Source organism: Sebastes umbrosus, chromosome 21, assembly GCF_015220745.1.
Source record: "Sebastes umbrosus isolate fSebUmb1 chromosome 21, fSebUmb1.pri, whole genome shotgun sequence".
In the NCBI taxonomy this organism is placed as follows: domain Eukaryota; kingdom Metazoa; phylum Chordata; class Actinopteri; order Perciformes; family Sebastidae; genus Sebastes; species Sebastes umbrosus.
Genome location: NC_051289.1, coordinates 11734629 through 11761886, shown reverse-complemented (window position 1 = coordinate 11761886; position 27258 = coordinate 11734629). Strand labels below are relative to the sequence as shown.

The following is a 27258-nucleotide window of genomic DNA, read 5'->3' as shown; positions in this document are numbered from 1 at the left end:
TACAGATGGTAAGCAGCCATTGCCTGCCATGTAAAAGGTCTTTGTAAGCATTCTCAGATAATGTAGTCTATTTCTGCTTTTCACATTTGTCCTAAAAACTGAAACAATATTTTTCACCTCAAAACAACACTTGGGATGTGATCAGGGATGGAAAAAGTACTAAAATATCTTGCTGTAAATGTAATCCAGTAGAAGAACAACTAATAGTGACTACCTGTACAAATCTACTTGTAATTGTAAATTTATCAGGGATTCAATGTGGACTTTCTTAGGATGAACACAAATAAATAAATACATGATGTTAATTATGAAAAGTAATGTAAAGGACAGGGTTGAAACTTGATTGTTTATATTGAAAAGTGAAACTAACAAAATAAAGTTCACAAAAAAAGTAAAGTTGTCTAATTCCTGGGTGAAATATAGTTTGAAATGATTATGGACAGGGACATGTGATTTAATATGTTGCAAAGTACAAAAACACTCTTGAGTACAAGGTAAATTACTTAGTTTAAAATGTACAAGTACACAAAAAAGATTTTAAATTATAGCAACAGAAAATGTATTTGGTTAATCCCTTAGTTGTTTCCGTTGCACTCTTTTTTGATATACAAATTAAAAATGAATAACAGGGCTGGTTAACTGTAAACTCTTTATACTCTGGCACGTTTTGACAGGTGTGCAAAATGTACAATAATGTGGGAAACAAATGCTTTCATATCTATTTTCCTTTTTGAATTTTTAGACTGCAAGCTTCTCCCGTGTCCCTGTGTACCTGTAAGACTTCCCAATGGCCTCTTGTGTGCAGGACTTCTGCAGATCCAGAACAGAGTAGAGATCTTCTCCTGAGGTAGACAACGACTTTTTCCTCAGTTTTGACATCCTTCTGTATCATTATCTGCTAAATAGAAGCCAGTTAAATGACCATTTACTAAAAATCAAAATCATAATTTGTTACATCTTTCTTTTAGTCGTGCTTTGTCACGTGCCACCAGTGGTAGTCAAGATGGCAGTGCCTTTTCCTGCGGGTAGGACTCACCTGAGTTGGAAACTTCTCACAATGACAACAACAATTTTTAGGACATAACGTCTTTTAGAAGCAGCAACTACTTGAATATATGAATCAAAGCAGGAAGAGCAAAGATTGCTTTGGAATAAATTTGATCATGCAAAACCTCGCTTCGGCTACAACTATTAATAAGACAACATTATATTAACCGACATCTAGGTGGACTTAATGTATAGTGTTCTTTTAAACATTAGTCAGGTTGAACCAAGCAGTCTTTTGTCCAACCATGTAAGGCTACTATAAAAACAAGCAACACACACAGTACAAAAATCAAAATACAGATGTATTGATAAAAGTTGAATGCTCATTTACACTACAGCCACATCCTCTTCTACTTGAAATGCAACACTCCAACCACTGTAATGGGTGGTCGTAGTTAAGCAGGGACCGATGTAAGCTTATTCTGGTCACATTTATCATTAACATCTGCAGGAAATGCCATATGACATCAAACTAGTAGTTCTAATCACAATAAGGATTGGTCATGCAGTGGTATAGTATGGATAAGCCAGTGTAAGTATAAGTAGGGTTACAGATAGTGGATTTGCATGATGAATGAAATACATGCCTTCAGTTTTGTAAATGCCTTATATCATTTTGAACATGTAGTCACTTGATGATAAGAAATATGAAATCAAACAGCCAGATTTCCACATGGAGATTTATATAACATCCTCGCCCATACAGTGACGTAAAAGAGACGTCAGTCTGTTTTACCAGGCGCCGCCGCAGCTCATGGTCATAGGAAACTGAGATGCGCTCAGCATTCAAGTGCTTCTCTCAGGCTGCGTTAAACCTCACACCCTCTGCACCATGAGACGTGCAGTCCACATTGTCTCATCTTTAACACTTGGATTCAAAGTGGAGTGAAGCAGGGTGATTGCAACATCCAGCAGCTGGGTGTTTACACACCAAGAGCCTGCCTGCATTAAGCAGGTTACACTACGGGTACAGTAAACAAGCAGAATGCTGGTATTGCTATTATGAATCCTTTAACAGTTACTCTCGTGGGTGTTTGAAGTGTTACATGTGCAGCTTAATCACTGAATTGTTTTTTAGCTTGTGGCTGAGACACTAAGGGGAGAGAGACTTAGAAAGGTCTAGCACGAAGTCATCATCAAGTTTTCTTTGATGCAGTGTGAATCAAGCAAGCAATTCCCACAGTTATTGTGTTTCATTCTGTAAATTGGGTAAATAATCTGTGACAAAACATGCAACCTCTGGGATTGGCCAATTACTCACCATTTAAATCTGGATCTAAGTGTCTCAACAAGTGGTAGGCATTCATGTCTTAGTAACCATATTTAATTATCAATTTTCACCAAATACACCTATACTACTGTCAACTTATATATATTTTTTTTAAATGTGTTTGGCCATTTTATTAGATAGTGTCAGTGTGGGATCAGTATTTTCACGGATAACTATTTTATTTTTCTAACCATCAATATCATTAAACAATGTGGATGTTAATGCTGGTCAAAGGAGCTTCATGCTATAGTTTCCACTGAGGAGTTGTGATAGTAAAGCCCACTGGCCTTTAACACAGTAAAAGAGTGCTATCTAGTGGTAGGAAGAGGGCAAGCTAAGTCCAGTAGATGCACTACTGCATATTGACATCACTGCAGTCGTCACCAAACAGGGCTTGCATTGTTTTGGAAAAGGCGGTTGCGCTTCAAAAACGGGATTCACGGTGGAGCGCTAAACCCAAAGTCCAATGAGCAAAATTGTGAAAAGGTAGCACTTCCCAGATTTCAAAGATGAGCAGGACAAAATACCAACATTTCACTTGTTTATTTGACTCACATCACAATGTGGGTTACATTGTACTTGTAATTATGCTGTTGCATTTAGATCTTATGATTCATACTCCTTACTGTTGTGGATGGAAATGAGATTTATCACTTCAGCAACACATGAATATTAAAAAAATATGCTGCATGCATTGATGCTATCTGGGACATAAGGTTTAGCACTTCTGGACTGGATTATTTTACACTAGCACTGCATACTTTTTTCCCCCATTGCCCATATCCAAGTCTGGAAATGCAAACTGTAAGTGTTAGCACAAGGTGCCAAGTTTGCAACATTTTGTTTTTATTTGGCAGGCATTATATAGTGTAGTTGTCATTATATTGGAGAATATAAACCTAAAATGCACAATTAATACCTTCTGGTGACAAACCAATATTCCTTATCTTTTAAAGTATATTTGAGATATACTGTAATTAACTTCAATATTTCTTTAATTAATTTTTGATCCTACAAGAACATTGTCCCTGTAATTGCTCCTTTTTACCACAAGGTGGCTCTAAATACACACAAAACATTTTTAGGTGTTTGTAATGGCTTCTAATACAAAAGTATACTACAGTATAAAATCCTGTTTATTTCTTCCAATTCAACCTAATGGCAATAGTAATCCATTTTATTATGGGTGAGATAACAGGTGCAAATGTATAGTAAATTAAGCATGATGAAAATGTAATTAATTAGTCAAGGAAAATATTCATTAAAAGGGGAGATGTGCAGTTACATCAAATATAACATTTTAAAAAAATCAGGAATTGAAAACGTCTGTGTGTTAATGTGTGCTGGTGTGTTTGTTTACAGATGCACATATAGAATCCGTATGTCAAAGGGCACTATAGGCGTAAAACTGCTGCGTGGGCAATTAAGCAATAGATAATGACTCCTGTGATACCCCCGGTGTTGTCAGAGGGTAACAGGTAAATCAATTAGGGACACCACGGCGGATTGCAATCTGCCTCCAGAGAGCTCTCAGTAGAAATAGATTCAGGAGGAGTGGAGCCGTGGCGGCTTCACAAGCAGATACTGTACCTGTAGCCTCAAGGGGAATCAGCAGGTATGCAGCTCACCTGTCTCACTAAAGCTCCTGAGGCGGACGCCAGAGTAGTTAAACACACCTGCTATGCTGCAAGGGTGTGTGTCTGTGCACGGTGTGTGTGGTTGGTTTGTGTAAATGTCGCAATGTTCACTTAGAGGACTGCGGGTGAAATATGTGCTTGTCCTGTTCATTCACACGTAACGTATGAGGCCCTTTTCCAAGAAGACATTTTGACATGTCATTACAGGGTAAACAGGTATAATTAATAACATTAATTATGACCCTGTTCCATTAAGATGTGCCAGGGCCCTGGTATTGTGCATGTTGGCTCACTGGAGTGGCTGTGACAATAAATAGAATGCGTCCATAATTAATTTTATCAATTACACCCTTGTTTATCCTGCAATTACATGTCAAAATGGCTGCTGGGAAAAGGGCCCATTGACGTAGTCGTATGCCACATCGAGCAGTTTCAGAGTTGTCTGGCAACAACAGGTTTGTGAACTGTGAATGCAAAAACAGAACCGCCCATGTGTGTTTGACCTTCTCCGCTCTGTTTGCAGCAAATACCTTTAAAAATCTAAATGTGACATCTTAGTCATTTACACTAACACTTCAGGAAAAGTAGCAGTTAACCACTGGTGGAATGTAACTAAGTACATTTACTCAAGTACTGTACTTAAGTACAATTCTCAGGTGCACGTGCTTTACTTGAGTATTTCCATTTCATGCTACACATTTTGGAGGAAATATATTTTACTTTTTACTGCACTACATTGTTTGACAGCTTTAGTTACTAGTTTCTTTGCAGATTCAGGTTATCATCAATATATAAAACATAATCAACAAATAAATTATGATGTAATATTATGGATTAAGGTAACCAGTAGTATATAAAGTACTTAAAATTAGCCCCACCATTATCAGTTAAAGTGATGTACACATTTAATGTATCACTAATTATAATCCAGTGCTAATATATATATATATATGTATATATATATACATATATATATATATATGAATCTGAAATGTATCTGTATAATGAGTATTTTGGTACTTGAAGTATATTTTGATACAAATACTTTTGTACTTTAACTTACGTGTGTATGTGTGTATATATATATATATATATATATATATATATATATATAACTTTTATTTTACTAGGAAGTCCCATTGAGATTAAAACCTCACAGGGTGAAATAGCATTTTCAACACATAACGAGACAACAACATTGCATCACGGTACGACAAAAAACATTACATCATCATACAGTGCATTAACAGGGCAGCATGTTGGTCATGTAATTGATATTTAATTGAAGCAACTGCAGCTAGTAGTGGCCACTTCCTTTATTCTAAGTTTAAAATCATTTAAAGATATAAGGGTCTCAAGTTAAAGTTTGGCCTGCAGATCATTCCAGGACCAGGACCGTAGTGGCTTGTTTTGCCAGCTTCTGTACTAAGAGAAGACACTTTAAACAAGGTATTTATGTGACCTAAGATTATAACTGTTCTGGAGAAATACAAACTTCCGGCTTAAGTAAGTAGGGAATTTGCCAGAGATGATATAGACTAAAATGTACCAATGTTGTAACCTCTGCAGAGTGAGGGATGACCATCCTACCATGCTGTACAAGGTACAAAAGTAAGATCTTGAGTATTTTACGCTGTAGCATTGCTACTTCTACTCAAGTAAAAGATCTGAATATCTCTTCCACCACTGCAGTTAGCATCAACTTAAATGATTTTAGGATGTATTCTCAGCTGCAAGGTTTGCAGGTTTGCAAAGACAAAAGTTGCTGAGAAAGCTACAGTTATGGCTAATTTAGGAAAATATAAAATACAAGTTTGATCCTCTTTTCCCTCTAAACAAATTCTCTGAAAAATTCTCTAAATATTTTCACTGCTTTGGCAGGGTTTGTGTGGTAGGGCATACATTATTAAATTGTTTTAGTCAGAATACTATATTTGCCTTTTAGGTGAGCATATGTAACTGTTACCATTAGTCAAAACAGCTACTTTTGTATTTTCCTTTTAGTAGTTTCAAACACAAGTACCTCACTTTACAATTGAGTTGGCTATTCTAGTACTCTTTCCACTCCTGCTACCGTCTACGACACATTTGTTGTTGTGTTTTGCAGTGTTGTTGCCGTAGTTGCCTGGAAAAGATGCAGGACCTCTTTGTAGGGGGTATGATTGTGGGGAACTGCATTCAGACCCATGGAAATGGGGAGGGGATTATGCCTCCATTGGCGCTGGGCCTGACTGTTGCCATGGCACATCCATTGTCCCCCATCACATGGGCATGGCACAGAAACCTCCAGTGAAAATGGTCATGTTCTGGTCTGGGGGAATTATTTGAGATCATGCAAAAAAAAAAAGAAAATCAATAGTCCAGTATCTTACAGGCAATTTGATGCAGACAGATAAACCTAAATAATGCATGCAGACAATAAAATGAGTAACTCAGAGTTTACAATACAAGCAGCATGTGTCTTGAGTCACCACCACACGCAGTCATACGGAGCAAATTGCCTCAGCCTGACAACATTTTTGCTGTATTTCCTAGGCTGTATTTCAAACTCCCGGTGAGTCTCAGCTCCCAAGTAGTATGAGTCATGAGAGGAAGGTAATCACAGGCAATGATGTGGACCGCTGCAGGGCAAGCCCCGTTGTGGAGGAATACCCTTGAGAAAGTCCACGCCGTCTGCAAAAACGACTGCTCATATAGGTCTTGGGATCGCCCCTGGCCGCACAGCCAATCACATAATTCGGTTCATATGTCTTCAGCGCTCTCGTCCAATCAGCGTCGAGCTTACAAAAGCAGCTTCAACACCATTGGTTTATCTTGCAACAAGGGCGTTTTTTTTTTTTTTTACTCGCTCCAACAGCACCATCTCTGGCAGGTGGTGTGCGCTTTAAAACCATACAGTAGGCTAATGTTTAGGACGATAGGTAGGTAGTTGTAGGGATATAAACACACTTTAGGTTGTTGATTTGTCGTCTTTTGGTTGATAGTTTTGTGTTAGGCGCCTTTAATGTTTCCTTTAAGCGCACCAGGAGTCGCAGTGGATGAGATGAACGTCGGGGTTCCCCCTCTCTCTCTGAGCCAGACACTTTGTGCTTCAGCGGTGAATTAGACAACTGCTCCTTCATCATGCAGCTTCTGCAAAAAAGACGGAAAAGCCCTACATGTTGATTATATTTCGTGTGAATGAGAGAGAAACCTCCACGGCTGACCAGGTCTCCTACATCCTGCAGCAGCTGCCTCCACCTCATCCGCCGGTTGTTGCATGCATGCATATACACAACATGATGTGTTGATGACATTTTTTTGTTGGAAGTGGTCGTGCCTTTTGTTTTCATTTCGGGGGTATATTGTGATTATGCGGATCCGTGAACAAACACGCCACGAAACGCAAATGAGCGCACGGTTTTTTCTGCTTTGAAAATGAGGAAGCGTTTTCATAAAGACCCAGAAAATGGCAAGAAGGTCTCGTCGTCCGTGGGCCCGGATTTGAGTAAAAATGAGAAGGAAAGGAGCAAATGCAACAGCAGCAGCATGATTTGTTTTTTCTTCCCTACAAAATGACACCAAAAGGAGGCAGATAAGACGCAGCATCAATGAAGAGGACAAGTTTTGAGTCGCTCATAATGAACAGAAATACTTTGCAGCTCGATAGCAGATCGTTTCCACAATATTGAAAGGTTTTTTCCTCTTTGTGGAGATGTTTTTCTAATTCACCAGTCATCTATTTTCTGCATTGCATTTAATATCTTTTTTCATTATATATATATATATATATATTTTTTTTTATACTTTTGATCCGGATCCAGCCCTGACTATTTCAATGGAAGTATGTTATCAGCTGCCGGTTTTGCCTCTAGACAGGCCGGTTCCCAAGCATGTCCTCAGCCGGAGGGGAGCCATTAGTTTCAGCTCCAGCTCTTCTCTCTTCGGGGCTCCTGATCCGAGACAGCTGTCACAGGTAAAGAAATTAAAAAAATCTCTCTTTTTTTATCATTTAGTCACAGTGGGGTTTGGCTATGGGAAATCACACAGGCCTTAAAACCAGCACCATTTTTTTTTTTTTTTTTTTAACAAATATATGAATAATCCACAGGAATCTTGCAGGTGGTTGCTGGATATCTAGGCCCTAACACACACACACAGTGAGCACTCACTTGCACAGACGCACACAACATTTTCTTATCTCTTTAGACCTAAAATACACCAAGCTGAAACCACTCTGCATTTGTGCATGTTTCCCATAGATAAAGGCCCCTCTTGGCTTACACTTTAGCCTTCAGCGTGATGCCTAAAGGATATCAGTTTACTCCTGGGACTTGCTACATTTGTCAGAAGGAACGTGCCACTCTGTTATTTATGTTAACATCCCTTGACACATTGGCAGAAAGAAACATAAATCATTGAGTCATACTTGAACTTCCTCCTTTCTCAGTGTTGAAGTCTTGAAAATGTGCCTCTGGTAAGCCTGCCTCTGTATATTTCTGCCTGTGGTGAAAGAAAAGAAAAGATGGGCCACAACAACAGTCTTCATGTTGTGGTTAACTCTCATGTACATAGAAAAAACTGGTACAGCAGTGTAATGTATCTCCGATGCATTAGACAAGCACTGAGTCACTGTTGTGTGTAAGCATGTGTCTCAGATGATGTACCATCCATGAGGCCTTTGTCCAGTACACTTGCTTAACTAACTGTAACTCACATAATGCCTGCAACCTCAGCTAAGAGAGAAGCTGCACATCAAGTCATGAGTCAGTGAACTCCTTCCCCACAGTGTTACGTTTTTTTAAATGTTATTGCTTCAGTAGTTTTGCACATAAGCAGCAGGATGTATTCTCATCTCTTTGGGTCACGTCCTGCTAGTTGGTCATGAATAGAAACTCCCACGGCGTTGCGTGGCATCTCCCAACACATTAACTAAGCATTAAGTCACTATCTTTTGACCGCGTGAGCGTCCTCTTCAATGGGCCGTCCATTAGGGCTTTGTGCAAGACGCTGCTCCACATAACCACCCATGTGTGTCTGCTTTGAACCTACCACACCGTCACAGGCGGCTCCCTCAAAGACTAATGCATAGCCTTGGCTATCAAAGGCCCTCAATGATGCTCGTCTTCAGTGGGCTTTTTTCCCCGCTGGGTTATTAGTGCTTTTGACAGATGCTGTGAAATGTTGGACAAGACTTTTCTGTCCATCCATTCATCTTTGTATCCATCCATTCACTTAATACCTGAAGGCATTATCCTAACACTCCATCATCATGCTCTGTCTTAGTTTGGAGGACTTGTAAAACTAATCCGAGGGCCTGAATCTATCCTGCGCCTTAGTGGTTCTTGGACCTTGCTTCCCAGACCGCCACCCAAAGGAGGGATCCCTGGAGAGGTCCCAAAACCCTCAGAAGAAAACCCATCTCAGCATAATGCTAGATCACTCATCCTCTGCATACAAACACAAGCGTAAAGCTATTGTGTCTCTTGGTCGGGGTCACCAGCTGATTTCTCAAGCGGGCCAGAGTTCATTTTCAATCGGCAGGTGTAAGGTGTGCTGTCATCGTGCTCCTTTGTTGTGTAAAAAGGGGTCATTTGCAACAAGCAGTGCACTTTGTAGTGTTAAGTGAGTTTCCAGTGAAACAATAATGATCTGCATGTCATTTTCGTGCAAACATTGTTAAATCGCACAAGGTCTATAAAGACTTTTATGCAAAAACAAGACAGCAACAGCGAGGGATTCAGTATTTGTCTTTTTTTTCTTCCCGAACAGTGGCAGAATTGGGTGAACATGCATACAAGCATACGGCGGTGTCACTCAGCCTTTGTCATGGAGCAATTACACTTCTACAAATATTGTGTTTCGGGCCCTATTTATGACCATAAGGGTGCATTTGTCCTTGGTGGCTGCTGTGTTTTTGTGTGTGGTTCCACAGGCCTGTTGTTTGTGGAAGCAGTTCTGGACTAGCATTGCAGAAAGAGGCAGTTAGGCATGTGCCTGGGCTCTGTGGGCAGTGGTTTGGCTCGCTGCCAGACTCACAGATGGCCGGAGTCTCAGTCTCTTTTCTTTCTCTGGCTATCTTGTTCCGCTCACTCACAAGCTCCCTCTCTTTCTTTCTCTTTCTCCTCCATCCCCCCTCCCCTTCCCTCGCCGATGAAGACATTTCCTCTTGTAAACAGAGGACGAAAGAGTAGGGCTGAAGACACGACAGAGTCTCAGAAGAATATGTCACTCTGTGGTCGTGGAATGCTTATGATTGGGTGTAAATATGCTGCTGAGGAGGCGTTGATAACAGCAACGGCATTAAATAAATGGGCTCATTTATCTAGTACAATGCCTCTATTGTTTTTATGCATGTTGGCTGCTTGTTGATTAATTCCCAAAAGTGAGGTGGAAGATGATTTGAATTTCCCTTGTATATAGTGATGCATGCTGGTCCCCTCTGGCCTCTCTGGAGTGAAGGGTAAACACAGGACTGAGATAGATTAGATTGGTGCAGGATGAAAGGAGCAGGAGTACGGGACAAGGAGTCATGTGGTTCCCATCTAAGCTACAAAACACACATGTATTGGCACATAAAGTTAGTTTAGCTTTACTGCACACATTTCAGAGATGTTCCACATGGCAGCACTGACTTTCTGTGCCATGTGGCTGACTGTCATGATGTGGTACTAGTAACACGTTCACACACAGTCGCATGCTTTTGATGAGGCTGTGTAAAAAGCAGAGATACAAGAATCAATAAACAGATGCGCGGTATTGATGAGGCCTGAGCAGTCACATTGCTTGTGGGGGTAATGGGAGGGAAGCAGCTTAGACTGGGAACACTGATATGCTTTCAGCTCAGTCCATCATATCACAGTCAGAGATATCATCAAGAGCATGTTAGCCACTGACCCTAGATAGACTCCTTCTGGTTTGAGATGTTTAGGGACAGGAGATGATGATAGGCCCGTGCATAAGGGTGTGAGATAGCGATGCTTGTTTCATCCACACTATGGATGTTTCTGTGCAGAGCACGATAAGAGAACACACTACAGTGCTTCTTTCTGAGGGAGTTACTTTGTTGATTTTAACTGAACCGATAAGCTTTTTTTTTCTTTTCTGCGCATTGTCATCGGATTGACGTAGTTTCAGGATGTGGTAAGAATGCTGAAGGAGCTGTTCAGACACTGAGCCTGGTGTTTCACAACCTTTCACAAAAACTTTAACCCTCTCCCTGCCAAAGTTTGGTTTTCGCAAGTTGCATGAATGAGTTGGAATATTTAAGCAAGGATGTGTATTATTTAGTAAATAAACAGGGGTCAAATCTTACATCCTGTCTTCATTTATATATACGCACTCTCCCTGTTTCTCGGCCTGTCCGTCTCTCTCTGCAAGGGGCCCCCCTTATCACATGACCATTCTGTTTTTGTGCTGCAGTGTCGAGTGCAATCGGCTGAGAGATTGTGGCTCCATACATCAACACACTAACGGACACAATGTCAGGGGGCCAGCTGCTCTGGCTGAATATTAAACATATTAACTGTATAGACATATGAGATGAGCCCATACAGGAAGGGAGAATTTATTTACCACTGTTGCTAGTTTTAAACACAGAATAGTTGTCCACTGGCGCACTGGTTGTCGACTTGGGTTTTGTTTGCTTTCCTCAGAAGGTTAAGACTTGCAAGGGGGAGCATTAAGCTGGCCCAGAGAAGCAATTAGAGCCTGGGGATGATGTTTGAGATGAATGAAATTCCTGTGCGGGGTAGATAGCCTGTGAGAATATGAAGCAAGTCTCCCTCTTCCTTCCCCCACCCCTTAACTCTACTTGTGTCATAGAGCACTGCTAAAAGCACATTTATACAAGGCCCCTTAAAGCTATCTGTGTAAAGAAGGCTTAAATCATTTCAAGACACTTTACCCGCCAGTAAAGATACAACAACATTGGTTGCAGTCTATATTACTGCTTGACAAGCATGCTGCTTTGTTCTTTGGCGACAACATTGCTCCGTCATTCGCTGGCTAAGGCATCGGGCCAATTCACCCCAGGACTCCTCCTCAAACCAGCAGCCCTCTCTCTCTCAAAAGCTCACTGCAGCTGGAGTGTGTCAGAGTGGACAGTGTTCTCATAAAACACTTACAACAGGTAGACTCAGTCTAGGGGCTTTTGTGTATGCAATGGCTGCTGCACAAACACATACTTACTCACTCCAAACCTGTCCGCATTTATGGCCTAGCACTCAGTTACTGGAATGTGCCGTCCAACATAGTAGAGCGCCGCAAGAGGTCATAACTTAGAAGGAAGCTTTCAGTTTATGAAACCATGCTGAGTCCGGCTGCTTTTATCTTGGGTATTTACATGTGTGCGTGCACTGCTTTGTTTCTGATATGTCAGTTCATAGGAACACTGCTGGCTTCCTCATTTGCTGGGCCCCAGCTGACTTACTGACTGCGCAGTAGGCTTGTCCCCAGCTAAAACCCAATTTTAAAGCTAAATTACATCATAAAGGCAGGCTTTGTGTCTGTGTTTGAAACAAGGAAGTGTGAGAATGCTGCACTTTGCACTGGACCATTGAATAACATTCAAAAGGCGTCAGACTACAATAACGGCTCAATCACAATGCTGTGATGACGAGAACATGTTTGAAAAAGCTGCTTTGAATTTGAGTTTTTGCAACTCAGCCTGCGCCGTTTGATTTAAACACGCACACAATACATTAGTCTGTCTCCTTTTGAACAGACATCACCACAACACGTAGTCAGCATCTGTTAAACTGTAGGAGTCAGAAAATGATTAACATTGTAGACCTGGTGTTACTCACACAGAAGGACGTTTTGTCATCACATGACCTCCTGACCCTCAGAAACCTGAATGCTGTGACCCCAGGCAGCGAGACTAAGCCCAGATAAGAAACAGAGTCGTATGTAAACGAGCTCACGTGGAATTGCAAAGAGCACAATGAGCCGACTGTTGTGCTAGCAGTAAATCAAACAACAAACCCAACTGAATTTGGCTCGGTCTCAGACTGCTGCGAGAAAACACTGACTGGCTGCAGCTCCAGGTGTTCAGTTAAAGGCACCCAAAGTATGTTTCCCAAAAATAAGAATAGAGATTGTAAAGCTTTATGGAAGTAAACAGAAAAAATGTGGCCTGTAACCAATTTGGGACTTTGTTTAACAGTTAAATGCTAACCCACACAAGCACATTTACAAAATCCAGGTGGCAGAATAAACTAGGGTTTGTGTGAACACTGTGTCTTGATTTGACTACGTATAGGCCTACATACAGTATGTATGCCTTTTCAGAAGAATAATGTTTGGACTGATTGGGAGAGGTTTTTACAAAAGGTTTGTTGTATTTCTGGATATTTCAAAAAGTTATCACTCTCCAGGATTCGTCCGAGATGGATGGATGATGACTTCATTCCTTTATAGCTCAGTGAGTCAAATTTCTCCCTTCACACCCAAGTTTTGCATGAGCATGAAGTGAAAAAAACAAAACGCCATAGGCCAACAGATTGGTAGAAATTTTAATCCTGGCCCTGCCTGGTTTGATGCCAGAGGCTGTGGGTCAAATGCAAACTGGCAACCAGCAGGGCTCAGCAGTGAAGCCAAGGCAAGAAGTCTCTAAAGCTATAGTTTCTCTAATGGCCACTAGACATCGAAAATATCTGAATTAAAGTCACATGAAAAATTTGCACTCTTGTAGCTGACAAAGTTGGTGATGAGATGTAAACAGTGGGCAACTCCGGGGTCTGAAAAGTGAAGCCAATGTGCAAGTGCCTTAAAACTGCATTCTTTCTAATGGCCGAAGGGGAAGATTCCTCCGGATGAAAAAATAAATCAGATTGCATAGAAGTCTATGAGAAAATGACCCTACTTCTCACTTGATTTATTACCTCAGTGAACATTGTAAACATGAATTTATGGTCTCAATTGACAGTTTCTAGTCTTCTTCAATACAGCATGATCATTTAGTATTTATGGTCCCATTTAGAGTCAAATAGACCATAAAGCAGGGTATGCTTTAGGGCGTGGCCACCATGTGATTGACAGGTCGCTACCACAGCGTTGTCCAGTCTGGGAGTTGTCCGTGTTTTTGTCTTACAACTTTAACCCTTTCACGGTGTATTTTTCAGTTCATGAAAGTTAATTGTAACATTTTGGTCGCCTAAAAATGTCTTATTCAGTGTCCGGTCTCTCGTGTCACTTCTGGTTGCAAATAACCAAGATGGCGACAGCCAAAACGCCGAACTTGAGGCTTCATAACGGCAGTCCAAAAACCAATGGGTGACGTCACGGTGACTACGTCCACTTCTTATGTTCAGTCTATGGATGTGAACCCAAATCCAAGCATCAACCTGTTGATGATCTCTCAGATGTTTTATTTATGTTTTTCTTCATTCAGCCTATGAACAACTGGTAGAGTTCCATTAAGCTGGATGCTTTTGCTGTGTCAGACCTGTGAGCAACCACCATGATCAAAACCCATGATAGTTTTTATCAAACAAATGAGCTATTAGTCGGTAACCAAGTCAGTACCTCCTGCAGTTGCTTCATAGTTAAAACTTTCCAGTAACTATCTGGCCTGTGGATGGCTATTATTGATAAGCATCTGTACAAAGTTCAAATTTCTTGCATGAAGGATACAAATTGAGCTGGCCGGTTTGCTGTGGCATCAATTTAATAACGCTTATAAAACTTACAAAAAGGAGATTATCCACTGCACTACATTCCTGAAGTTTCATATGATTGAAATTCGTGACAAGCATGTGCAAAGAAGGACAGCAAATCAAACTGATAAAATGTATTAGTCAAGTTTAATAAGTGAATTTCCTGTCTGGGACATTAAGTTCAAGTCCTGCCTTTGACATCCTGCATCTCTATCTCTCTCTCTCTCTCCCTTATTTCCCAACAGCCTCAGCTGTGAAGCATAAATGCCAAAAACACAGAGCTTGCAAAGGGGCTCAAGTTCATTTCGGACCATGACAGGACCATGGGTATATGGTTTTGTGCGGGTTGGCACTACAAGGCGCGGCAGGGTTGTGTGTTGTGGACTGGCCATTTTCAAGGGTAAAACGTGACTTTCCCCTTTCGTTCACAGTGGGAATGTGACATTGACAAAGTGTTTGCACTGCCGCCTCCTTCTTACCAGCTCACAAGGGAGCACATGCCAGCAATGTCCACTTAAGTGCCAACTGGTGGCTGGCCCTGTATGTGTGTGTGTGTGTGCAGCAAGCTCTGGCCAAAAGGTTTGTTTGGGCAAGTGTTGGCAGGGCTGGTCACTCTTCCATTCCCAGCCCTAGAGCCAGTATTATACAGTTCCCACGCATGTTACAGCTGATAGCAGCCCCCTAACACACACAAACAGACACACACAGCCCATGCATATATACACACAATCTATAATATTCACACTAACCACTGGTGCTGTGTGTAAACACAGAGGCCTGTTGACACTAAAATACAGCTTTGCAGATCACCCACCCCGAGTCAAGCTGTTTGCTAGCCGGTAAAATATTAGCTTTGGATTGGCGGCTGTCATGAGCTTAGAGGACAGACGGTGTCAGGTGTGTTTGTTTGTGTGTGTGTGTGTGTGTGTGTGTGTGAAGGAGATTCACATGATATGAAGTAATGAGTATACAAGCATGTACATTTGTGTTTGTTGTGATGTGACCAGTTGACTGTTGTCATGAACTGGCCAGTCATGCAGACTCCCTGTGGAATGGGTAATCCTAGATAAGGGTAACCCCAGAAAGGAGAGCGGCGAGTCTGCCTGGAGGGGGGCTAGGATGTGTGGAGTGCATAGAGAGGTGAGCCAACACCTCAGTGTAGCCTGGAGCAGCTGTCTGTCGACAGAGCAAATATGCTGTTACCACAGTCCTACCCGCTACAACTGCCACTGTAGTGCTCTGCTGCGGCTGCCTCCTGGTGAGGGATACTGTCAGCACTGGATGGAGTTGTAGACACAAGGAAAGATAACAGACAACTTATCCACTTATTTGCTGGGATCTTCATCCATATTTTGGCAACTTGTTTGCCTTCTTAGTTCAACAGTAGCACCGTTATTCAAAACCTTTATAACATTGTATTATTTCGCAGTAGGTCAGTGGTAACTATGGCTCCAGAAACCTGAAGAAAATGTTTGTTTCTTGTTTTGTTTATACTCCAAAACCACGTTTTTAGCCCATATGTCAAAAAGGGTTTTAATGCATCACTGGAAACTTTTGGTGCATGCTGCTGAGCCAGTAAAAACAATTGACTTATTCGGAGCACGCACATCTGATGTTTCCAGTACATGTCTTTTACCCAAGGTTGACTCAGAAAAGTATTTTAAAAATGCAGTTATCAGACTAGAAGGTCTGATCTTGGAACAGCAGTCCCCATTAGTTTACATAGTATTTAGTGCTTTGTGACAGTATAAACCGTAAAAATGGTACATCAAAAGGAAATTGTGTCACAGTAAAAAATTGTCTGTATCGTTTGGACTGGTACTAGAATAATTTCTGGCAAATTTCCATCAGGTTGTGCTTTTCCATGCTTTGAACATCCATGATCACAACCTGTTAAGTAGATGCGGCGACAGCCGTATTTTGGTAGCACGCGAATGGTACGATATAAAGATGACGACCAGCTGGTATAGAATCACAGCTGTCTGGGCCGCTCCTCATATTTGGAGAAACATTCACTGATCGGAAACAGCAATTTGGGAAGGCATTGCCTGAATCCAAACACAATGGCACTATTATAACTATAAGTGGTTTAAGTGGTTTATAATGTTACTTGAGGTGATAAATCCAATGATTTACTTGTAAATTTTTCATCAACATTGCTTATTGCTCACAAACACAGTAGCAAGACACTTGCAACTACAAACCTCTCCCATACACTCTCCATGATGCACAAGGCATGCTTACTCAGTTTTTGCCTCGCATTCAGCCAGTTCTTTGTCTTTTTGTGTTTCCTCTGCACACATCGTCGAGGACAAAATCCAAATCAAATGTCCAAATTTAGGTTAGGATCAGCTTTTATTAAGCAGTTACAGTTAGCAGATGGTCACAAAATTTGATGGACAAGTCAACTCAACACCTTCTCTTTCCAACTCGTCACAAACCGCCCCTTGGCGTCACAGCGTCACGCCCCCTTGTCACCTTAGGTTTGGGCAACAAAACCACTATAGTTAGGTTTAGGAAAGAAATACATGGTTGGGCTTAAAGCTACTACGTTTGTACAGCGAAAATTACACTGAATGTTGTGAACACGGGACACGAACAGCGCACTCCTGGGTGAAAGACCTGTGTTTATAGGGGGCCCATCCACCCGCCTTATGTGTGTCTTTTCGCTCTTTAAGCGTCACCACACTCCTGGCACATTTTCTCAGAGCGTTTACTGTTGCAGCAGATGGGTTTACATTCTAGTTAATGGAATGCCCAATGCGTTTCATACTGGCGCTACCACTAAAGCCAATTCAAATACAAATTCAAATTCATTCAAATTCATTCAAATTACATTCGCCTGCTGACGTCAGATTGGGGAAGGCATTTTTTCAAAACATACTTTTTAATGTTTGTATTTTCAACTGTATTTTGAGATGGACATTTAAAGGGAAGTCAAAATGTCACAGAAAAATTAGCGTGTGGGTGGGGACAAATGTATTTGGATGGGACCCAAAGTAATTTCTATTTAAAGGAAACACTGTGTGTGTGTGTGTGTGTGTGTGTGTGTGTGTGTGTGTGTGTGTGTGTGTGTGTGTGTGTGTGTGTGTGTGTGTGTGTGTGTGTGTGTGTGTGTGTGTGTGTGTGTGTGTGTGTGTGTGTGTGTGTGTCCACATAACATGTGCGTTTCTCACATGACTGATAGTGGTGCAAGTGCCGTATCAGGCTGATGATATGGAGCTGGAACATATTTATCAGCGTAGCAGTTTATGCACACACACAGACTCACTCTCACGCTTGCACACACTCTCTCTCTCTCACACACACACACACACACACACAAACACACACAGCAAATTAGAACCAACAGTAACAACATTACACTACCCTCCACTTATCAAACTCTGTGAATATGTTTAAAAAATGTCCTGTGTTTTGTGTTTTCGAGGTGTGTATTTGGGGGAAATGTGATTCCACCCACACCAATTTTGGGACCTATTACGTTGTTTTCATATTTTTCATTTGCTCCAGGGATGACGTATTTTTGTTGTCCAACCCGGAAGTTAGAATCGCCCTGGGTTACCCTGACAAAAAGTCAACGGGATTTTTCCATTGACTTTTGGATTATTGCAGAAAATAAGTTCTGTGGCAAATAAACATTTATGATACTTACACGTTTTGTTCAGCAAGATAATCCTCACAAATGAACACCACTTTTATGATTTTCAAAGCGTGAACGCAATCACCAGAAGTAAAAAGCTAACGTAAGGCTATAAACGAAGTACACCACAGTCGCATGAACGCGAGTATAAACAACGAGGCTGTAACGGCGGACGAGTCAGCGTGATAGTTTAGTAGTCTAATTTAGCCACTTGTTAGCAAACTCCTTTTTTAAGACACATAAAGGCGTACAAATTTACGAGTGGTATATTTACTGACGTATTTTATGTCGTAGAACAAAATGTTAAAATCTCTAAAGCCTATGTTAACCACAGACCTTATTTCAGGCTTTTAACTAAATACCCATTCAAAAAAAACATTGACTTCGAGACAAAGTGCTAAAATGCTAAATCATTTCTTGGTTTTAGCACTCATTCCTGCACCACTCTATGATATAACTGCAACATTATTTTGGTATAAACATTGGACAGTTGTTGATGATGTTTCTTTTTGTTCAGAGACGAGGGGCCATCTCCTACGACAGCTCCGACCAGACAGCGCTGTACATTCGTATGCTAGGTAAGTGTTTCCCCACTCTCAGCGCATACACACACACACACACACACACACACACATTTCCAGTAGACACACACAAACACACACTTTCCAGACATCAGTTGGTTTATCTCCTCGATGATCGTGTTCACTTCTTAATACACAATGGCTTAAAAAGCAGTGAGATGGAAAATGGATGGACGGACGGATGTAGAGATTATGAAGAGATGTCCACTCAATCCCTGGCCTTTTGGTAATCTCTCAATCAGAATAGGCTTTTGTGTATCTGTAGTGTTGTTTGAAGTTGTTTAAGAGTACAGAATTTAATTTAAACCCTAAACAGACTAAGGCTTCATTAACAGTGTGTTTTGTGTTCATGTGTCTGTGTGAACATACTGCATGGGTGTGTGTCCATTTGCCCATCGCTGCCCTCAGCAACCCTAAACAGGATAAGCAGTTTAGAAAATGGATGAGAGGACGGAGGGCTCATCGCTCTCTGCCAGGCAGATGGAGTCAAATGCATCTAGGAAGCAGCCAGAGCAGTCTTGGCTTCCTAATCAATAAGGCTATTGAGGATAATGGTGCGATTAGAGCCTGGGCGGACCCCTGACATCAGTCTACCCCGCACAGATGTGCCCTCGCATGCCACCTTAATTCATAAATCACTTGGTGTTTGGTTGGTAGTGAGCAGCAAGAAAGAAAGAATTGCTCACAGTGTTATCCTGTCAGCGTCGTTCATAGATATCAGATTGCTGCTGTGAAGCGTCGTGAGTAGGCAGGGAGCATTAAACAGCAGGGGCAGTTTGGGGCTTACTGGATGTCTTTGTTGAAATCCTGTTTACTGTAGCTTTCACATAATATTGCTATACTTTGTTTCGCCCATGCCTTGACTGCTGCCACGTGCGTCTAGTCACCGCAACAACAATTTATTGAGCTCACTGAAGGAGCTTTAGCTTTTTAATCATTTTACTTGGCTAAGCATGATGACAGTCTCATACGTCACCGGCATAAAGCATCTGTGTCTGTAGATTTTTACATTAAATTGAGTGTGAGGAGAGGCACGCTAATGCAAACTGGTGTTTGCCTGGGCCAGGGTTCAGTCTGCCAAGTTAATGCTGATGTGCTTTCAAATAGCTGGACTCGGAGCTTTCGCCGCATCAGTTATAATGACATGACCTACATCCACCCCAGAGCGCCAGCACTAATGCACCGCAGGAGAAACATGGAGCCTGTGACTCTGAAAAAAACACTAATCACACAAACACACACACACACGTGCCGAGCCCTAGCACATACAGATGGATGTGACAGATGTATATACAGTACATGTGGACACACACACACACACTCACTGCCTAGGAGTGCATGAATTGTTTTTTTTTTGGTGCTAATTTATGTTTTGCACGTGAAATGCCACTGATACGGTTTCACTCTCCACATTCATACCAACAACTTTACAAACAGCTTTTCAAAATAATGTTGAGCATCGTTATGCCTTGAATTGTAATTCTTAGTTTTTGGTATTTTGATAGGAGCTTGTGTAGTATTCAAACAGCTGTTTGCAAGTAAGTAACATGCTGGTTGGGGGAACACACCTGTGTGACTGCTTTTGATTTTAATTCTAATGCACAAATGACACAATCAGAAGTGCCATGCTGGAAACATACCATTGCACTGTTTAGCACCTTGATGAGTATACCGCCATACAGAGTCTTGCCGCATATGGAGTGTTGCCTGGAACGACACACTAGCATTTTTACTGCATCAGTGTCATAGCACCATCCTGTCACCTCACTACGCTCTCACTGCTCCTGACTGCAGTCTACAAGCAGGCCAGCCGCCGTCTTTTTGGTCCGAGTCTGGAGCCTGTTCCTGTTGCTCTGCCTGACTACTAAAAACAGTCATAGACGTACTATAGATCCCTCTCAGTGGCTCTGAGTACTAATAGTAGAGCAGACTGTCCTGACATGGCATTGCATGCTCAGCTGTTTGATTGACTTGTCTGTCCATTGAATTTTCTCTTCTGGGACGCGGGAGTGTGTGTCTGTGCGTGACTGTGCCCGCACATGGATGGTGTACACCAGACTTGGGTGAAATAGTATTTACAAAAATCACATCTTTTGCTTGTTTTAGTTTGCTTGGAGTACCAAAATGATGGGTTTTTACCACTTTTTGACAATAGAGAGGTGAAGTCCTGCTTGACTTGTAAGGCTTAGTATAAGACGGATTATTTCCTAATTGTTAAGAAGCTGAAACATGATTTTATGCCAGTAATTGCATATCCACTACCATATTGACTAGAAAAATTTGATGCCTTATAATTTAAAAAATCAAAGATTGATTATTTTGTTCCCGTGAGGCTTTGATAGCGATTTTCTGTCTGAAACTCCAGGGATATACTGTATTGCTGTTGAATTCTAACAAAGTAATCCCTTGTTTTGTCTTCAAAATGACAAAGTACTCGGTCAGAAAAGATTTGTTCATATAGCCCTTTTAAAGGTTACAAAACATTTCACATTATAAGTATTTAGCACAAAATATCAAACATGCAGGATGGTAACAAACAACAACAAAAGCAACTGAATGCAATTTATAAAACAGAAATAACATAAGCAAAAATAGCAATTTCGTAAAGTGAGGGGAATATTGGTGAGTTGTAAATTCTCATCTATCTCAGTAGCGTACTCTCTCTTGCGTTGTGTTATTAATGATGTACACATGCCTTCACTTATGGCTCCAACTCACCGTTTGTTCCGTTTGTTCAGGTAATACAGTCAGTCTCACAGCGACAAAGCTTCTCAAAGATGCTAAAACAAAATAAAATCAGTTGAAGTTGCTGTTGATTAGCCAGCTCAGATTAAGCTACGAAAGTCACCGACAACGTGGCCTGTTCAACAAACCACTCCACACAATCAAAAAGGCAACCAATATCAACATTCAGAATTTTCTCCAGTACTTTGAAGCTTAGCTCGACATACAAGTTACAGAAAACACACTTTTATCCATAAAAACAAGGCTATATTTACGGCGCTAATTGAAAGTCAACCTACCACAGAGACGGCATATGCAGATTGTTGACAAGATGTGGGGCGCACCTGACAAGTCTGCAGGGGCACAGTAGAGGACGCTCTTGCTACGTACACACAAAGGTCTCCGTGGCAACCTCATCATAATCAGACAACAGAGTAAATAATATAAGAAATGAATAATAATAATAAAATAATAAAGTAAATAACATGATATTGAAACAGATGACAAATAATAAATTAAATTCAGTGTACATACATTTAATATATTAAGACAGAGTTAGTAATGGCAAGTGGAATCATCAACTCCGCTACATTCCCCCGTACTGATTTTCACTTGCCCATTCAAGCCAAACTAAAATTAACACAAATGAGAATGAGCTGCTAGATCACTAGAGAACAGAACATACCAGGTACCAACTGTGATGGAATAATTGATACACAAGTTATCTTTGGAAGGAAGAGGTCCGGAGCTGATGATGTCTTACAAAAGAAGGTTTATTGAAGCTTGATCAAGGAGAATTGACAGGTCTCCACAATAGATGCTCTCTGCGTGAAGGCCTCACAACTCTGTCCTTCCTCCCCGGTGCTCAGTGTCTTACCCCTTATCATGTTATGACTTACTTCGTTCCTCTGGCATCTCTGACCCTGGTTGCCCTAGCGACTGGCTCTACGGTCTCCACTACAGGCACAGCTGTACAGATAACGGTGGCTCCTCTAGACAGGACTCCAACCCAATAATGTCAACAGAGGGACACTCTGACAAACACTCTGACCTTTCTACCAATAAGAGGAATTGATGGAAAATTCCATCACACCAACAATATACAATATAAATACATATATAATCTCCCACAAATCAGAATAAACAATACATTCACTTATGCACAAATGCAACCATACATCATAACTATTAATGACCAGCAAGAACTTTCTGGCTCATGTGCTGAATAAGCCTTACAACAGGTCTAACAACCCTTCCATATCTTGTCACTCTCAGTGTGTTATCACTGGAAAGGGTTCGGTCTGCCTCTGACGGAACTACAGAACCTGCATCAGGAAGCAGCGAGACAACGGCAGGTCGAGAGTCAGCAAAGTCCACAGAACAGTCAGTGTCAAGAGCTGGGTCACAAAGACCAGACTAGTGTGGTCTGTTCTCTCAAGTCAAGTTTGGATTGTCAGGTATAGTCAGGTTTTGGTTCGTCAACGGCTTCCACTGAGTCATCAGCAGAAGTAACGTCCTCTGCAGTAGTCGACTGATCTCCAGTGGAGACTGGGAGCTGAGAGATCATGTGACAGTCCTGTCCTCAGGTCCACATTCAGGCAGCATGACAGAGCCCCCATCATCTGCATCCAACACAGACTCATCCACATCACCATCGGTCAGGCCACTGACTGAAGAACAGTCCTTATGCTCAGTTGAAACAGGCAAGAAATTCACACGCATAATTAGATTTCTGTGGACCACTTTCTCTCGGTCTGTCACAGAGTTCCTGAGTCTGAAACTGTGAGTGTTCTTATGTTTCTCCACGACAGTGTAGAGGTGGCTCTCCCAGCGATCAGCCAGCTTCTTCCGACCGCGTTCCCCCTTGTTAGCCTTGACAGCCTTGGCTGACTGATTGGGACAGAGATAGGCCTGAGCCAGCTTAGTGAAATGGTCAGTTACTACGAGAACATCAAGGGACTTGGTGGAGGAGTCTTTTGCAGACCAAAAGTCAATGCAAACCAACTCAAGAGTACTGGATGGCTTAACACTCTCGAGTGGTGCCCTGGCTTCTGGTTCAGGAGACTTACTGACCACACAACGGTGACAGCGCCGCACATACTCCTCGACATCTCCCTTCATCCCATGCCAATAGAACCGCTGTCTCGTCAGGTAGAGTGTCCGTCTTTGCCCCTGGTGACCCGCCTCGTCATGTACGCCTCTGAGAACTTTCTCTTTCAAGGCAGAGGGCACAACGTAACGGGAAGTTCTTCTCTTTGTAACAGCATCCTTTTGGTGCGATACAGGACACCTGAGTTGATGGTGAGCTGGTCCCAGCGTCGGAGGAGCCGCAAAACATCAACAGCCCACTTGAGTGCGAGGGAATCCAGCCTGTGAGCTGGATAGCGTGACTGGGCATAGTTGAGCGATTTGCTGGCAAATGTGAGGGGTTGTGCAACATCATCACCCTCAACCACTTGAGACAACACAGCCCCGAGGCCATTGGAAGAAGCATCAACCGAGAGCAGGAAAGGTTTGCCAAAGTCGGGATGAGCAAGGGTGGCATTATCCAGCAATGCCTGTTTGAGCTTTTCAAAAGCCTCACTGCATTCAGGTGTCCAATCAGCAGAGGAGAGCCTCCTAATGACAGGTGGGCTCCTTTTTGTTCTTGGCATGACAAGGCCTCCTCACCTTAGACGTCACTGCAAACAGCGGTTTGCTGATACGGGAGTATCCCTCAAAGAACTGCTGATAAAAGCCAACCATTCCATGGAAGGATCTGATCTTGGAAGGAGAGGGGGTGTCAGTGCCCTCCCATCTTTCTCATCCAAGTCAACGATGGCTTTGACTTTCTCAGGGTTGGTGTAGATGCCATCGTTCCTCACCACATATCCAAGAAACTTCACAGAGGGTCTCATGAAGTGGCACTTTTTAGGAGCTAGTTTCAGTCTGCCAGTCCCTGATTGAGGAGGCTTGGAACGTTGAGAGGACTCACGATGCAGCAAGCGCTCCAGAAGAGAGATAACATGCTCAAGAGACTGACTCTCATTTGGAAATGGTCTACCGGCTGTATGCGGTAGCGGGGTAGAAGGGCCCTCTGTAGTCTGAACATGGCTGCGAATAACTTCTTCAGCCTGGGCAGGCTGCAAGCGATCAGCTGGGCCTGCAGATTGACGCTGTTCGAGACACCGTTCACGGTGATGCTCGCCCAGCCGCACCTGATGTGGCAGTCCATTCCTCCAGTGGCTTACAGCTGAAGACTAAAGACAGTTCAGGATCGGGACAATGAGTGATGAACATGACTGTCACTTTGAGAGCGGTGTTGTCAAGAGTCTCGCCTTGTCTCTTTAGTCCATCCACAGCAATGTCAATAGCTTTGTTAAGCCGAATCCAGTAGTCAACAGCAGTCTCAGTGGGGTAAGGCTTTGTGTCGTAAAAGTCAGCAAGAGGCATAAAAGAGACCACTGATTCACTGAAGTGCTGTCTGAGTATGTCAAACACAGGTTGTGGGCCTGACATCAAGTCTAACGAGGGTTTGCTACGTAGAGATTGTAAGTCTGTCAGTGTTGTCTCCCCTGAACGGGCGGGGTTCATAGCTATCATGGCTTAACTGTCAGGTTAACCTTAGAAAGATCAGCAGTGGATGACTGAGCCACACTAACATCATTGGCTGGAATGGACTTAAGACAGGAGACAATGTTTTAACCAATGCTGGCCCCTATCTGTTTCACTAAGTCACTCAAAGCAGTAATCGGGACATGTTCAACATCCTGACCAGAAGGTGTAGACTGCCCTTCTGCTCCTACATCAGCAGTGCCATAAGTACTATCTCACCCCACATTATTTACCATAGCAAGATGAGGGGTAGATGTCACAGGCCTTTGCCCAGTTTGCCCACGGTCCACATTTGAAAGTGGACTAAACCACAATCTTGTACCCCTGCCAATACTCGCGCATTAAGCCTATCCATTTAAAAAAAACAACTAAAAAAAAAACTTAACACTATGACTATCCAGTGATTTTTTTTTTTTCTTTAAGTCACTCAAGTCCGCTAATCACAAAATATAGGCCATAGAAAGTAACATGCATCAGATTTCCAATCACATTTGCGACTTACGGCGCCATGGAAAGCTGATTGCTCAGCAGGCGGAGCTGATGAAACTCCGGTCTTGACGTTGAGTCCGCAGCAACACCAAGGAGAAGAACGGGTCACGGCACCATTGTAGCAGTAGCGTACTCTCTCTTGCGTTGTGTTATTAATGAGGTACACACCTTCACTTGTGGCTCCAACTCACCGTTTATTCTGGTAATACAGAAATGATGTTAGATCTCCCACAGTCAGTCTCACAGCGACAAAGCTTCTCAAAAATGCGCGTAGACGGCATATGCAGACTGTTCACAATATTTTTACATACAAGCTAAAATAAAATATTAAAATATACAACATGTACCAGGTAATACAGAAATGATGTTAGATCTCCCACAGTCAGTCTCACAGCGACAAAGCTTCTCAAAGATGCTAAAACAAAATAAAATCGGTTGAAGTTGCTGTTGATTAGCCAGCTACAGCTCAGATTAAGCTGGCAAAGTCACTGACAACGTGGTGTGTTCAACAAACCACTCCACACAATCAAAAAGGCAACCAATATCAACATTCAGCATTTTCTCCAGTACTTGGAAGCTTAGCTCGACATACAAGTTACAGAAAACACACTTTTACCCATAAAAACAAGGCTTATGATCTCTATATAATTTTATATATATATATATATATATATATATATATATATATATATATATATAATAATTTCTAAGTAAATAACATGATATCGAAACAGATGACAAATAATAAATTAAATTCAGTACATTTAAAAATATTAAGAAAGCGTTAGTAATGGCAAGTGGAATCATTAACTCCGCTACATGAGGGTATTGCCAGAAAACCTGAAACAGTTTGAGCTTTTTAGGAGGACTGATGGACTGAGGACTGAGGACTGATAGAAACCCTGGCTGTAGCTAGTGGAACAGGCAGAATTTCAGCTGTGTTGGTAGTTTCACATACATTTGCGAATGTCTTATTGTAGTGCTCTGCTCTTTGTCCTGTGGTAAAGCCCATCCTTGTGGCACTTAAGCAAGATCAATTTACAGTATATAAAAATCAAAGATATTTGTAAATACTACTTAGCCGAGCACATTCAGACACATTTCTACTCAAGCAACATGAATCTTGAGGAAATAAGTGTTGATTTCTTCTAGGAGATGTGAGAGTGAGAAGTCAGGTTGGATTTGAACCGGAACGAAGAAGCTCCCACCCATACCTGTGCATCGACTTCCGAACTCTTCACAGTGAGTATGAATCGCCCCCCTTAGTTACTGTTGCTAGGTCGAACAAGCTTGACAAAAACAAACATGGAGATGCCGGTTCCGTTTAGACAGGTGCTGCTGCATGTATTAGACTACAGTATGTGATGGAAGGATATATTCAAGATAAACTAAAGACGTTGTGTATATCAAAATAAATAACACCCAACGGCACATAGCCTTACATCCATCCATCCATCCATTATCTGCAACCGCTTATCCTATTCGGGGTCGCGGGGGGGGGGCTGGAGCCGATCCCAGCTGACATTGGGCGAAGGCAGGGTACATAGCTTTACAGATATAATATAAACAAAGGAATGAAATCATGCAGGTTCACCAGAAACTCCTTCAGCTCAGACTCCAGTGGGGCCTCGGTCAG

The 27258-nt window shown here is 41.9% G+C and overlaps 1 protein-coding gene across 7 annotated transcripts in view; it reads left to right on the top strand.

Annotated features, from left to right (window-relative positions):
- pde7a (phosphodiesterase 7A) overlaps positions 1 to 27258 on the top strand; it is a 35394-nt gene that overhangs the window by 1958 nt on the left and 6178 nt on the right. The window contains exons 1-4 of one of the 7 annotated variants that reach the window (XM_037756266.1): positions 6039 to 7909; positions 18752 to 18812; positions 20321 to 20353; positions 26775 to 26864. In XM_037756266.1, coding sequence (XP_037612194.1) covers positions 7772 to 7909; positions 18752 to 18812; positions 20321 to 20353; positions 26775 to 26864 — 322 coding nt within the window. In that variant the 5' untranslated portion in view covers positions 6039 to 7771. Of the gene's footprint in view, positions 1 to 742; positions 848 to 6036; positions 7910 to 18751; positions 18813 to 20320; positions 20354 to 26774; positions 26865 to 27258 lie in introns of those variants that run through there. The other 6 variants (XM_037756271.1, XM_037756270.1, XM_037756268.1 and 3 more) reach the window with 6 other exon arrangements.